We start from the raw sequence: 16,085 nt of genomic DNA on the forward strand, positions 1-16,085 counted from the left end.
AGGCTTTATGATGAAAGCATTCGTTAGAGTGCCGAAATCGAGTTGCAATGACGAGATCACTGCATTAATGCGCTCAACATGTCTGTGATCGACAATGCCCATCACTCCAACCTTTCATGCCACAATCTAAATATAATGCTATTAGGCTTGCTACGATAGTCAGTGTTACCAGTGTTACACTATGTTCAGTCACAACACCAGTTTCATCACTTGTCCACCAAGGCACCACGCCAATTATTATTATTTATTTTTTTCAGTTTAAAGCGTTACAAATATTTAACAAAGTATCCGTTTTTTTTTTTTTTTTTTTTTACCCGTTGACTAGCGTTGTATGATCATGCTCTTATTAAAGCAAATGTTTTTTAACCATTCAAGCGCGACAAGAAAAAAGAGAACGCGCTGTCTGTCAATGTCCTACCTATGTGGCACACACACACACACACACGTCAGTATCGAGTTCTATTTAGGGCTTGAAAGAACCACAACGAACCAGAACACACAAATTATGCCAAAATGTCCGTTTTGTCGAGTGTCCTCGTAAAAGCAGTTTTAAATGAGTTAAATAAAGTCTTAAATTAACGTAAAGATTTGTGAGAAATGGGACGCGTGTCAGATCCGCATCATGTGCAGCAGCGGCTGGTCTTAAAGTGTCATTAATATTAATCAAAGAACAAAGAGAGTAAATTACTTCCTCAGACCCGGCGCCAGGATGATTATTATACCGGCAGGCAGCCTAATAATCATGAATGCACTCCAGCGAACGGCTTCTTCGCGCCAAAAAAAACTCTTCATGAAGCTCAGTGAAATGCAGCGACCTATGAGGCGTTTCCTGATGGATCGAGGTTGTTCCTTAACTTCATTTTCTACGTGCAATTCACACGAGCTCTAAGCGCGTGCTAGACTGCTGCGAGTACGCGCTTCTATTAATGTTGTGAAAAATACATATAACTGACAACGCGCTGACAGACAGGACCAACCAGGTAACATTTAATATGAAACAAAGTCTCAACTTTGAAAATTGGTCAGTCAAAGAAAATTAAACAATATAGGCCTACCGTTTTGTGGCTCTTTAATGTGTCGAGATTTACAGATTGCCTCAGTTTAAGCTGCTCGTGAACCGATCATCTCTTCCTTAGTTTATTTATAGCATCAAATAAACATGAATGAACATCAGAAGGACTGTTGTTTTAAAGGGATACTCCACCGTTTTTTCATATTAAACTATGTTATTCCCTTAACTAAGACGAGTTGATCCATACCTCTCTCATCTCAGTGCGTGCACTTAATCGCTCTGACGCGCGGTGACACTCTGATAGTACTTAGCTTAGCCCAGTATATTCAATGGTATCTGACAGCAATGAATTTAGAAGTGACCAAACCAAACACATCAACGTTTTCCCTATTTAAAAACAGTTACACGAGTAGTTATACGATCAAGTATGGTGACACAAAATAAAACGTGGCGCTTTTCTAAGCGGGTTAAAAAAGGATAACTATAATGTATGGCGGAATAGCACTTTCGGGAGTAATTCGACTCGGCGCAGTAAAAAGTCACGCCTGATCCTCGGGAAGAGAGGTAGGGGAGAGCGGGGCACAAAGTAACGCTTTTTGACTTTCTCAGTTTGTGTAAATCTACTTATGGTTCAGAGTATTTATTTTTCCCCACATTAATTTCCCACATGTCTAGTACAATTATGTGTTTTTGTTTTAGGTTGGGTAGGTAGGAATTGTCTAAAAAATTTCTTTTCCAAATTTGTTTAAACTTTATTTATATATCAATACATAATTAAAATGTAAGTACTCTGAAAAAGAAAGTATAAAAATCGAGTGTCTGTAGACCTCTCACGACTGTTTTAAAGACAGCTCATTATTTCCATTCACTCCACCCCCTCCCTTCTGGGCTTCTTCCAAAGCCACGCCCCCAAAACACATGAACGCGCGACTCCGACCGCTGAGCTGGAAGACGCATTATTTACCTGAGACGAGCGGAGAGGAGCGCAGTGCATGCAGTGACATCATGTCAGAATCACATGTAATAAAAAAATCTAACTTTATCATTATGAATATAAACAAATAAGATGTATTTTAGTACTCACTATCAAGCTAGCATTGGTAAAGTTTAAAGCTGCAGTAGGGAGCTTTTAGAAAACGGCCTGAAAATTTGAACAAGCACAGCTTACAGGTCACTCCCCCTCGCTCTCAGCTGCGCTACAGCCCTCCCTCCACAGCGGAGCCTGCCATGAACGCGCAGGCTAGTAAACATGCAGGGACACTGATGACGGCGGATATCGCACATTCACTGGTAGGGACGAAACATCAACAATATGCTTTACATTGACTATGGCCTGCCCATACTTTGACTACAAACTTGGTCCTCAAATCATTACGTATTTTGCAATACATGTAATGTAACTTCATAACGTTGCACTCTTTCTATAAGTTATAAATAGCTAGCAAGATAATAATGGTTACGTTACAGTATCTAAGTAATTATTCTAGCGATGTGTAATGCTAAATAAGGTTTGCTAGTACATTATTTCAGCAACATGACAAGCCAGTGAATTAGCAGGTTTCTATTGTTGCTTTGCACAGTGCGTGACATTGTATCTGTATGTTATGCGGCTAGAGTTTTGACACTGAAGCCGCTTGTCCACCAGCGTCTCGATTTCTGACGCGACGCCAAAGCCCATTCATTTCCTATGGAACTACGTCAGGCAGCAAAAACGCCCCCGCAAAGCATGATGGCGCGTCGATTTGGTCAACAGCGGTGCTGCAAAAAAGTATCTCGGTGGATACTTTATGCAAATGAGAGCGTCAAAACGCGGGGCAGCAGCCAATGGAAACTCGGCGGCGAGAATTTGTGTATGGCCGTTGCTATGGTTTCATTTTTTTTTTTACATTTTTCCCGGTGCGAAAAGCAGCGAAAACGTCACAGGCGTCGCGTCGGAACAAAAATTGATCGGACGCTGGTGGACAAGCGGCTTGAGTCAATGGGCTCCGACGCGCTTGTTTATCGTCATTGGTCTTTTTCCGTTTACCTGTCTTTGTTGCATGAGCTGGTGCCACTCGAGAAATTGGCAGTTTTGGTTGTTTGTCCTCCATTAGCACAGCTGCGCGGCACACCGGCTATCTTGATTTTGAACGACGGTACGCGCTGTGCGAGAGAGGGGGGTGATCAGCGCGTACACAAGCATGATTGACACTGCTAAGACACTCCTCCTGGCTCTGATTGGTTGTTTCTTACCGGGAGCGGTGTATTTCTGCAAATGGCAATAGGACCACTGGGAGGAGCCTGGGGAGCTTGATTTTTTCACAGATTATCTGTCTCATATTCTACTGTCAGGACATAATGACAGTTTTAACAAATATGTAAAAAATACATTTTTACAGAAGTTACCAACTGCAGCTTTAATACAGTATATACTTTTTTCTTGATATACCCCGAAAGAATGGAAGTGAAATGTGACAACATGCCCCATAGGTGGGGTACATTGTAACATGTGTGGGGCACATTGTAACATAACATATGACAGCTTAAAATGTTATCTGATCTAATAAAAAAAATATACAAAACAAACTAAAATATTTTCTAAATAAAATACAATTAAAAAACTTTTTCATATAAAATAATGGCAATTTTTACTAATTAAATATAAACTCATTTTTGAGTTTTGACTACGAACACATGAAAACACAGCTATACAACATAGTTCAAAAACAAATAAATAATTAGTAATTTCTGAACATTGACTCTCAGTCTTTATTCACCTTTTTCTCACGTTTTCTCAATAAAATTAATAAAAGTATAGAATATAATGGCATATTTCTAATAGGGGCACATTGTAACGCAGTGTTACAACATGCCCCCGCCTGCACAACTGGGATTTAAACCCTGCTAGTGTCTTCTGGTAGTTAGCGAAGCATTAAAGAACTATCTCAACTGTTAAATAACATCTTGGAGATTAAAATAATATCAGATTTGTCTTATTTAAAATAAACACAAAAAATAGAGATGAAAAATTAACTTAAGTAAGAAATTTACTTTTGCGATGGTTTAATAAATGTCTATGGATATCTTCCCAAAAAATTTGGTGGAATTTTTTTTTCTATATAGTGTTGATATGGCAACTAGTAAATACACAAAGTTTCGTCATCCAAGCATGTGCGGAAGTATTTAAAACAAGCGTGTTACAACTAGCCCCGCGTTAGGTTGTGCCCCGCGCTCCCCTATGTATCAACTCGTCTTAGTTAAAGGGTTACTTCACCGTTTTTTCATATTAAACTATGTTATTCCCTTAACTAAGACGAGTTGATACATACCTCTCTCGTCTCAATGCGTGCACTAAATCGCTGTCTTGCGGCGAAACTTTGTTAGCACTTAGCTTAGTCCAGTTCATTCAATATGGGCCAAGCAGAGAAGCTACCAAACACCTCCACGTTTTCCCTATTTAAATACAGTTACTCGCGTAGTGTAACTCGACCTAGGACGGTGACACAAAACAAAACATTGCGCTTTTCTAAGCGTGTAAAATGGATAACTATATTGTATGGCGGAATACCATAGCAAGTGCTTGGAAGCACTTCGACTTCGGCGCAGTAATATCTTCACTCGTGAAAAATCCTCTCACCGGCCCCCGCTCCCTCTAGTGAAGATATTACTGCGCCGAAGTCGAAGTGCTTACAAGCTTACAATATAATGCTATAGGCTTATCAACACTTTTCACGATTAGTTAACCTTGAGAGTTGTAATAGTAAAAACGTGCTGAAAGTTTTTGAGAAAGTTCCTCATGTAATACTTATTTCATATGCAAAGATGTTAGCCAATCACAGCCGCGTGCATATACACTGAAGTCTCACAGCAGACACACCCCTTAAAAAAAAAAAAAAAAAGAGCGTTCATATCAGAGGGCTAAAACCAGGGTAGGAAAAATGCCTTTTATTTGTAAATTATGACAATATTTGATGTAAAAATCATACTAACATAATAAGTGCAGCCCAGGAAACATTATAAAACAACGCAGTTCATGACCCCTTTAAAAGTGTACTTGGCATGTTTTTTCTTTCTTATGTTTCACTGCTTCTTCTGTGTCCCAGTGGTCTTCATGTATTGAACTATCAGCAAGGATGCATTAAGTTGGTTAAAAATGGGATAGTTGTGTCATCATTTACTAACCCTGATGGGGTTCCAAACCAGTATGACATTCTTTCCTCAGTGGAATTCAAAAGGAAGTTTCAAAGATTGTTCATGTTGCTTTATATAGTAAAGATGAGTCTTAAAAGAAGTCCCTATCTTACTTGACAGATGAGGTCATCATTTGGTCAAACTTCTTTTTTTGTTTCATGGAAGAAAGAAAGTCATACGTGTTTCAAAAGACATAAGGGTGAGTAAAAGATGATGGCTTGTTGTTACTTTTTTTGTTTTGTTTTTTTGATGTAGGCCAAACTTACTCATTTGTAAAACGATTTGAGCACTGGTTTAAAACACAATATAAAGTAAACATTATTGTTGCAATTATTGGTAACTCTGAATTGCTTGACACTGCACCTTTAACATTCAATAATGCTTAACAGTATGACTTTTGGCGAGAGATTCAATGAGTAAGTGGTCGTGGTAAAGCACAATTTCATTTGGCCTTCTACACATTGAGAGATTTTTTTTTTTTTTATCGGAACATGGCACAAAAAAGTGTGAATTTATTCAAAGCTGCAGGTTGCCACTTTCCAGTGCCATCACAGCAGGGGAATAGCACAAGGGCAGAAAATATGGTGCTGAAATATCTCTAAAAGAAACTGTATGAGCAAAACTACAACATTACGATTCAAGCAGCTATTGGAAATGATATGGAAAGTACACATTTCATAGCCAGTGGGGCGACTGTACCTCCAGGGGTGCACTGAACCTGTGGGCTCTGAGAACATGTTGAAATACACCAGCTTGATGAAAACAGCCTGTACTTGGCTACTGCCTTCAAGCAATGTTTCAAGGAATGTTTTGTAGGATTTAGAGAGGACTTGAGCCTGGCCCGTCCTGTTATCAGCTCTCGCAGTACAAACTGTTCCCTCCAGTGCACGTCAACACCTCAGTAAACAGTTTTTTTGTTATAAAAACAGCCTGCTCAGTAACTCAAAAGCCTCTAGCACCTACAGCAGCAGTAACCTTACACATCTAATATGATCAGCAATATTACAGAGGTCACAGAGAGGCTGTCAGCAAAATTATTTGCTCCCAGAAGTCGAAAAACTGAGCAGAACAAAGAGATCTCATTATTAAAGCACCCTTCGTCTGACTGTGCTGCAATATTAGCGTGCTGTGTAGCAACCCAGAGCTTATCTGATGAGAAACTATATCGCATACATGCAGTGTTCAAATATAGTGCTTCTGTGTTTTTTCTGGGTAAAAGGGGAGCAGGTGCTTTCTCCCAGAAGAAAAGCACAGTAGCTGTAATTTGCGATGATGATAGTTTCAGTGAGATGTGTGAGGAAAGAATGATGGATAAAATATAAATTTTAGGATCTAAAAAAAATGCCAAAGGCAATCCCAGGATCACTAAAAAATATCTAAAGAACCACATTTTGATGGGTTGAAATAACACTGTTCCAAAAGGGAACACATCTGGTGGGTACTAAATTCAGAAAATACTCCTTTTCTTCTAACTGTCTAACATATTGCATGCATAAATCCAAAGGGGACCTTTCCTGCAGTGTGTCATTGTTTTACAGTAACCTCCCAAAGGACCTGCGAGTGTGAACATGTGAAAAAACACACACATATACACATAAGCACTGATGCAGTGAGAGAAATGGAGCGCTGCTGTGATATATTTAGGAGAAGCTCTGAGCGTGTACAGTTCCCCATGGCTGACTGGGGGCAATCTGATCTGAATCAGAGGTGACCTTGCAGATTACACAATAGGAGAACTCTGCCAGACAAAGTGTTTTTACTTGTCTCTTAATGGAACAATTACAAGTATCCATCTTATCTGTCTTGCATCGTCTTACAAGACTCACTCCTAGCCTATACTTCCCACAGTCCCGCGAGAGCAGGCATCATTTAAAAGAAATACAGATACACTACCTGTCTTTAAGTTTGGGGTTAGTATGATTTTTCATACAAATGCAAGGATGCATTAAGGTAACACAAAAAAGGAATAGTGACAGTAAAAACTCTGTTAAAAATAATGTCTATTTCAAATAAATTATATATAAAAAATATATATTCTCAAAGAGACCTGAAAAATGTATAACAAAAATATTAAGTAGAAACACCGTATTTAACACTGATAATAAGAAATGTTTCTTGAGCACCAACTCATCATATGAGAATGATTTCTGAAGGATTATGTGACACTGAAGACTGGAGTATGATGCTGAAAATTCAGCAGTTATAAAATCAATTTTAATATTGAAATAGAAAACTGTTATTTTCAAATTGTAATACTATTTAACAATTATTGTTTCATTGTATTTTTGATCAAAATAAATGCAGCCCTGGTGATCAAAAGAGACTTCTTTCAAAAACATTTTAACTTACAACTTAAAAATTACAACTTTTGAGTTTTGTTAGTGTATCGTACAGTAGTTTAGTGAATGTGATGGTCTTTATGGACGCAAGGACGGAAGTCCTTCTTCTGTTTTTACACAATCATAAACATGCTGAGACATGAGTGTTTGTGGAAGGGCATTGGCAAGGTGATCCCCCTTATTGAGTATCAATAGAGAATATGCCAAAAAAAAATGAAGTCAGCTCAAGACACCTGACAATGAGATATCGGCTTTCTTTACACAAACATGTAAAGGTCACAGCTTTGTTTTGTTTGAATAAGAATTAAAGCTTTCATTTAACGGCTACATATCTTACAGGGTTGAGCGCATTGACCTAAATTCACCTTTGTCACATTCTTGGAAATTCCTGCTCCAAATCTGTGTTTTTTTTTTTGGTACTCATCCCTCACAATAAAATATTGAGTAGGTTCAAATGTCTGCATGAGGGTGTTACTGTTGCAATGCAAACAGGCATCAAGTTACCATCTTTAAAGCCATAATGGCAGACTGTAGGTCGGCTCCAGACTGTAAAATGAAGGTTGTCAGTGAAAGAAGCTAAAGATTCCTGAATGAAGTTTGTGAATGAAGCTCTCAGCTGTGCTAATTCACACATTGCTCCTAGTATGAGAAATCAAAAATGAGAAAAGGGGGAACGTGATGCATGTCATGCACATAGAAATATATCTATCAAATAAATGTTAAGACATTCTCTAAAACTAACAAATATTTTTGCACTATTCAACCCAGCCTAAGGCGATATTTCTACAAAATGATTTTACATTGCTTTTTGCACGTTTCGTGACAGTTTCAAAGTGATACGTCCAAATGCACATTCAGTTTTATCCGAAACAGATGAACATGAATCTGGCAAGGTTTTATTACATTGGATTGCTGTACAAATTGTGGAAGTTCGGAAATGAAATGTCGAGTGAGTGGTAGAGCTGCACGATTCAAACACCCATGTGATCATTCGAGCTGCCACTGATCCAGAGAGAGCTGTTGTAATATGTATAGGTATGAAAGCTTCACTAACTAGCCTAAGTCTTTTCAACCACACAGTATAATTATTTCTGTGGTACAAAGTAAACATTCAAATTATCACAATTTTATAGTTATAAAAAAACTGATGTCTACGGTAGCAATCAAAACAGAGTAGCCTAAATCACCTTTTGGATTTAACTTGACGATTCAAATAAAGATCAATTACATCATTACACCAGTAGGTGGTGACACGTGACTGTTAAATAATTAATTTGTCATTGAATCGTTCATTCAAGAGATTCGTTCAAAAACCCTGATTCATCTTATGATGAAGTGTCTGAATTCAAGTCATTGAATTCAAACTGTTTATATATATATATATATATAAATTAATTCTAAATAGACTGCAGAAATTAACATTTTGTCAGAACCTCTAGTAAATTACATGTTTACCCAACACGGAGAACCGTGGTCTCTAAAAAAAATTAAGAAAAAAAAAACCTATCCAGAAAGAAATGTATCCAGAATCATGCGTCTCTAGTGAGTGGCGCTAAAAAGTTAATGCTCTAGGCATTTAAAAATAACATAAATATTAAACTTAACTGATAGTGTTAACAAATGCAAAAGTGAGATAAAAACACATTTTTTCAAGAAACCGTGCCATTTTGGTTTGTATCTACAAGTCTTTGAACTTCTTGAAGGACTTTTACTAAAGTGCTTTTAGGTCATAACAGTATTGTGCAAGGAATGCCACAAAAATATCGATAATCCACCCCGTAATCATAATTTGTGTGAAAAGGAATCAAAGTGGTCTAATGTTCATTTCAGCTGGAAACTGTAGTAAATACAGCAGATACGTTTTGGGGCTTTTGCTAAATGTAGGTAGAGGTATGTACTTACAATGAGCCTAGATTGTGTTCATTTATCATTACTACATGATTAGTCTTGAATGTGGTTTCAAAACGAACAACTTTATTTTAGGTGCCTTCAATGATTAAACACTTGATGATAAGCGGACAGTAACCATATTTGTCATCAGATGCATAGTTTCCAAACAGGTATCCCTTGTTTGTGATGAGCAAGGATGTCACACACATCATCGTAACATGTTTGGGCAAATGCCTATTATTAGATTCAGTAGCTTTGTCGTTATTATGTAAGAAATGTACAGGACACTTATATAACCGTAGCCTGACACAGGCCTGTTCAACGACATACTGACCCTCAGGGGTGAGCAGCATGGTGTCATGGGGCCCCTGTCACCATGCATTGCCACCCACATGACAAATCGTGTGGTACCGCTGAGAGAAGCAGAATACATGAGCACTGTCATACAGTCACGTTCAGTGTGAAAACGTAACCGTAATGCTCAGTGAGAAAGCTAATAAACCTACCTCAATGACAGGAGAAACTTATGAGCGAAAGACCACAAACAGGTGTGGTAAATGATAAATGCGTGTCAAATATTTGTTGAATTAGCATGGCTCAGAATTAATAATCTTACTTTCAATATATATATTAGTCACCTTTATTTATATAGCGCTTTTTACAATACAGATTGTACCAAAGCAGCTTCACAGTGATAACATGAAAATAATACAACGACTTGTAATCATTTATATATCTATATATATATATATATATATATCTCTATATATATATATATATATATATATATATATATATATATAACAAAAAGAACCGATAAGAATACCATTAAAGTACCTGATCGATAAGCAGCATCGGTAAGAGTAGTAATACCGTTAATACCTTAACGATACCCATCACTACTTGTAACTAAATTAATTGTGGTTTCAAACTTCATCCTTTTGAGTCTCTAAACAAGGCACATGGCTGTCAGATAAAAGCTGAATAACTACAGTAATAAGAATTGCTTATTAGTAATAAAACGAAAGTCCGCTCCTTCAGAAAATAAATTTTAGGACAGGTTTATACTTGTTTCTAATTGCCTGGGTGTGGTATCAGTGTAGTCTCAAAAGCATGCACACATTGTGAAAGCTCTGTAAATGCACACCGAGTTAAGCATGTGCTGATATTCTTGCTCATGTTCTTTGTTGCGTGCTCTGTCCACAAACTGACACTCTTAATTTTCTTCAGAGCACTTAGTGTGCTGGTGAGCAGAGTGTGAGGCAGGGATAAACATTTTTAGATATTCAATTGATTGGTAATCTGAGAGAGAGAGAGAGAGAGAGAGAGAGAGAGAGAGAGAGAGAGAGAAATGCACGGTGTTGGATATGTAAGGGATGTATATTTTATATAAGAGTTGTAAATCAGAGAAGTTCAGCTATAACAATGACAGGCTCAATCACTGACCTAATGCCGTGTATAGGCAAAATAAACTTTGGCATACTGTTTGCATATAAGGAATTGCATAGGGACATAATTATAAGGATATATACATTATATCCTTTGTGTTTTAGCAATGAGGTTTTCTTGACAGAGACTCACACTGTATGCCTGATATACAGGCCAGTACATTTTAAATTCATTATGAATTTGACTTTCAAATGGTTGAGGGAGAGGATAGTAAGAGCTTGGCTATCAAGCAGAGGCAGAAGGGCAGTTATCTGTGTATTGCGGCTCTAGGACTCCTGAGAGTTTCTAATCAGCCAGAAAAATAAATCTGTGCTAAGTCTGGAAGCGCCTACTCCTCACAAAAGAACTGGATTTAGGGTGTTTGTAGGCCTGGAGCTGTATTGAGAATGGCAGTCTAAGCAATAGTAGAGCAGTGCTTTTATAAAACTCCCAGATGGGAATCCACAAATAAGGTGCAAATCAAAATGTTCTACACAGCACATTAGAAAACTAAATTAATTGCTCTTACAGCTCATTTGCATATTCAAAGAATAGCTTTAGACCACCATTACAATCACAAAACAGAACTGAAGTCTGTTTGCATCATTGATCACTATTTTCCTGTTTATCACAGTAAAGCTGCTTTGAAGCATTCTGTATGGTATATGAATAAAGGTAACTTGAGTTGGCCATACTGTAGCATTACAATTCATTTAAGTTGGATAGTATTAGTTCGGCGTACTGTTTTAATTTAAAAGTCTTAAATTTAAAACTGTTTTAATTTAAAGTCAATACACTTATAACATTTATGTTGAAACAGCCAAACCCAACCAAACACACAGTAGTGTGTTCTATTCAGAGCATAATGTGGATGCTTTTAATGTTAAAAGGAAGCTCAGACCACAGCATCAGTTTTGTCTTGAAAATGCAGCACATCTAACTTAATAATACAGTAATAGGTCTTACAAAAAAATCATCAAAAACTGTATGGTAACTTAGGGATAGTAACACAGTTGAAGATTTTAAGGTCTATAATGTGTATGGTAATTTGTTTGAGCTCATGATACTTCAAACCGGTTAATGAAACTGCCGAGCAAGGACAGCGCAGTAGCTGAAAAACAGCCATCATACAAGCCTGTGTGTGTCCTGCAGTCCTGGGGATTTACGAAATGACTTTCACTGTCCTTGTCTAAAATGTGTTTTAATAAGCCACACGCTGCTCACACGTAGAGCACAATATGACATGCAATATGAGCGCTACAGTATAACTCTGAATCACAGGTACAGTGGTGAGAAAACAGAGTGCATTGCCCTTAACAAATGTTCTGTAGGAATTATTTAAATAAAAAATAGAAACCAGCCATTAAGATCACCACATACCAGTTCAGCAATAAACCAACCTCATCTCCTCAAGGTATTTCAGTATACTGTTTGTTTGCATTACTTTTAATGTTTATGATATGTACTCTTGATGAAATAAAGTGTGATGTTGCTGCCACCACATCATAAACAAGTATCACTGGGAATTTATTTTTCCTGATTGCATTCCAATAAAAATAACACATTACATGAGTCACTGAAGGGAAAGGGCAAATTAAAGATTGTGTCATACTGGCTCATATTCTTGTTTTGTTTACAGGCTAATCCTGCACTTGTTAAATAGGCCTAAAAAGAACACAAGTGTCAATCCTGATATCTGCTAGTAAAGTGCATTCTCATAAATCTTTAAATAGGGGGTTGACATTTAAACATGAAAATGTCTGAAATGAAGGAAAAATCTTTCAGAACAAAACATCACATACTGTAGCTGTACTGTGCACACACTTGGCTACTAAGAAAAGCACACTAGGCTATATGATAAGAGTTTTTAATATTTTAACCCTGTTTTTGTCATGTCTTTCTAGGTTAAACTTCAGACTGTCTCTAGGCTAAACTAACAACTGTAGTTGTTATGCAATTTTATGTAAACTATTCTTAATTTTGGTGAACTTAATTTCTGTACACATAGGCTGTAATGTGTCCATCCACATGCATAAAGATGAAATGCATGATTTCACCCCAATCCTATTTATTTTTTCATTGCTTGTCTATTACACACCACTGCGGAAACAGACTGTACAGAGCAAAGAAGAGAATATAATGGAAGGAACTGAAATGAGACAATTACCAGTGTGTCCAAGAGCCATAATGCTGCATTAGTGCGTCTACAAGACAGATTAATGATCACTATGCTTTGTACTAACACAATAAAGAAGACAATACTAACATTTGTAATAATAAAAAGGTGAATTATGTTAAAGGAAATGTAGCTTAAGTTAAGGTGTCTCGCTCTGATTCTTGGTTTTACAATAACTTGTGCAGGTGTTATTTGAGTCTGAGACTGAAATCATTTTGTGACAGAATGAGGTGAATGTTTTAAGGTTCCCCATACCACTGCTAATATTAAACATGCACAAACTTTAGATCAAAAAGAACAGTTGCCAGAACAAAATACCATGGATGTTCTTATGCAATCATCACAATGTCTTGATCAGATCCTGAATATTATGCCCATGATTTTAGGTTGAGCTTTCTAAATAAGATGCTATCCGGGTCACCTCTTACCCTAAAATTATGTCATCTACTGTATGTCTGGGGAAACAAGGGCACTAAACTTACCACACTAGGAACAAAAGTCAAACACCAGCTATTTTAGCCTTTCAAACCTTCACCCCATAAATCAGATAATCACGACAAACGTTTCAAGGCAAAAAATAAATATAAAAATGCACAACAAATGCACAAAAATCCTTGAAATATGATAACTCTCCTTTTCTCTTCATGTGTATATTAAGCTGTTGAATCAGTGGGTTTAATGTGACATATCCGCTTTTCTGTGGAAGCTGAAGACCTGCAGTAAACAGCAAAGGGCTAAAATCCAGAAACAAATCCCAAACAGGCACAGAACCGGTCGCCTTTGGGCTGCTACATAGAATGAGATGGTTTTTATTAACTGTAATCTCAAACACCTGTCTCCCTGCAGTACAATCACTTCCAATGAAGTCCATGGGGCTGCAGATCACACACTGTCTTAACTGCACCTTTGATTATACCTCATATGGCTGGTTCACTTTTCTTTTAACTGCATTTCATCCCACTGTTGTCACTGAATATATCCAAGTTCAGACTGAGAGAATTTAATGATACCAAAAAGAGGAATTTCTCACCCTTTTTCCAAGTAAGAAACTGACTAGATGAAAGATTATGAATTAGACAAAAACATGTGTCATTCAACTAAACAGATAAAGCAGACATAAAAGTGCTGATACTACACTGGATGACCTTAATGAAAATTAATCATCCTTATTCTCAAAGCTAGCTTGACATCATGTAACTCAAGATAAACGAGTGGAAGGTTTAAGATTTATGACTGTTTTCCCCTTTTGGCAGTCAGGTGGTAATTAATCACATTAAAGCAATTAAGAAGGTTGTCTCTGCACAACTGGCCTTATCTCCATTGTCCTTCCGATTCACAGCTGTCTGTAGAGTACTAAAGGTTTGTGGAAAGTATTTATCTGTCAATTCATTTTTGTTACAGCTGATAATCAGTATTACCACAAAACCTACAGAGAGAATTGAGACAAAGGAGTGTCTCTGAACAAAGATGGTACTGGTTTGTTCTAACTGATTCTCTGGAAGCAGTAAACAACTCTGTGAACCTGTGACTATAAAGAAGAAACAGTGTGAACTGTGAAATTCTGTCAGAATGCTGTGAAGATAAAATAATAAATGTAGCACACTAAAACAGCTTGTGCAGGTGTAAATCCCTCAAAATCTGATTTGCAGAGGCTGGGAAAGAAATTCAAGGACACACTAGGGCCTGCTGCTTCTTATAGTATAACACGCTCCAAATGGACTGCACATTTGGAAAGCTTACATTTTACAAACTTGCATACTCGTCATCCTCATGTCACTAAAAAGGGAGAACTGAGTGAGAACCGAACCTACCTTTCTCAGTGGTCACAAGAGGCTTTGAGGTGCTTTTCACTGTCCATGAACTCTTTGCAGTATCCAGTTCAGGTGGGCTTGTGTTTTCTGTGCCAGTAATTGAAGAGGAAGAAGTGGGTTTTACTGTAATGTTTAGTCTTGTGGAGTTTTCTTTGACTTGACTGCCTTTGGAGGTTGGGTTCATTGTTTTGGTAAGAAGCGCTGCCGTGGTGGTCAGCCATAAGGGCTGTAGTTGGTTAGTTCTGCCAGTGGTTTTGAAATCCCTGGTTGTGATGGTCATTGTGGAGGTGAAAGGTGAAAACCTGGAGTCCCTGTCGTCCTCTTGTAAGTGGTTTGGGATGGTGGTCGCCTCCAACGTCTCACCCAACACAGCACGCGGTAGTCTCGCGCCTGGAGACGCGTTCTCATCGCTCAGGCGACGTACAGTACGCGACAAACCAGCGGTGTACCCAAACAACAATAACTCCAAAACTGAGAACAGTAACATAGTGTAACGCATACACGTCATTTTGTTCTTTAACTCCCCATGTGGAACGTTTCAATTGTATCCTTTAGTTATATAGACAGTTACTTCCTACTATCGAATCCGTGTTTCATCCGATTGTCTCCACTTGTCCACTCGCGCTGTGAACTGCACGGTTTCACTCCAGCAGGACTGACAGTTGTAAACCCCGCCTACTACGGCAACGGCCACGCCTCCACCCAATCAGAGCGCAGACTTCATGAAGATTGACGTAACACTGCACCGATCATACGACTGTGAGGAGGAGCCTCAAAACTGACAACTCAATGAGCTGTCTTAAAAAGTGACAAAAGAAAGAAAACAGCTCAAATATTGCGAGATACTACCGAGAGCCTGCAGTGAGAATGAAACATTCTCAAAGAAAACTACGGGAAGTTGCTGCAATGCAAAACATGTAGGTTATAGCTTTTATAATATTTATAAAATGGATTGCTATATATTCTATTTGCAATGTACGCTATTAACAAAATGGATGATATTTGTGTACTGACGCATTATTGTAAGACAGAATATCATCTGTACAATTTAACACAAAAAACATCTAGAAACATGAAAACATAACCCGTAGAAATTGTGCTTAAAACCACATTATGGAAAAAGGACAATTTAACAGCGTTTAATTTAGTCTATCTTAATGGCTTGATTGTTAATGGATATTTTTTACTAAGTTCCATTCGCCCAAAAACAGGCTTAACAAAAGCACGAGAAAGACGCAGAATCAAAGTCGCCTACACTA

General features: G+C 37.7%; 1 protein-coding gene across 2 annotated transcripts in view; it reads right to left on the reverse strand.

Annotated features, from left to right (window-relative positions):
* The window catches only part of LOC309499414 (multiple epidermal growth factor-like domains protein 9), a 116,845-nt gene extending 101,377 nt beyond the window's left edge, over positions 1-15,468 (reverse strand). Inside the window, exon 1 of one of the 2 annotated variants that reach the window (XM_082170651.1) lies at positions 14,827-15,468. In XM_082170651.1, coding sequence (XP_082026777.1) covers positions 14,827-15,334 — 508 coding nt within the window. In that variant the 5' untranslated portion in view covers positions 15,335-15,468. The remainder of the gene's footprint in view (positions 1-14,826) is intronic. The other variant, XM_082170650.1, reaches the window with a different exon arrangement.
* Between the last annotated feature and the right edge of the window lie 617 nt (positions 15,469-16,085).

This window comes from Leuciscus leuciscus, assembly GCF_965113295.1.
Source record: "Leuciscus leuciscus genome assembly, chromosome: 5".
Taxonomy (NCBI): domain Eukaryota; kingdom Metazoa; phylum Chordata; class Actinopteri; order Cypriniformes; family Leuciscidae; genus Leuciscus; species Leuciscus leuciscus.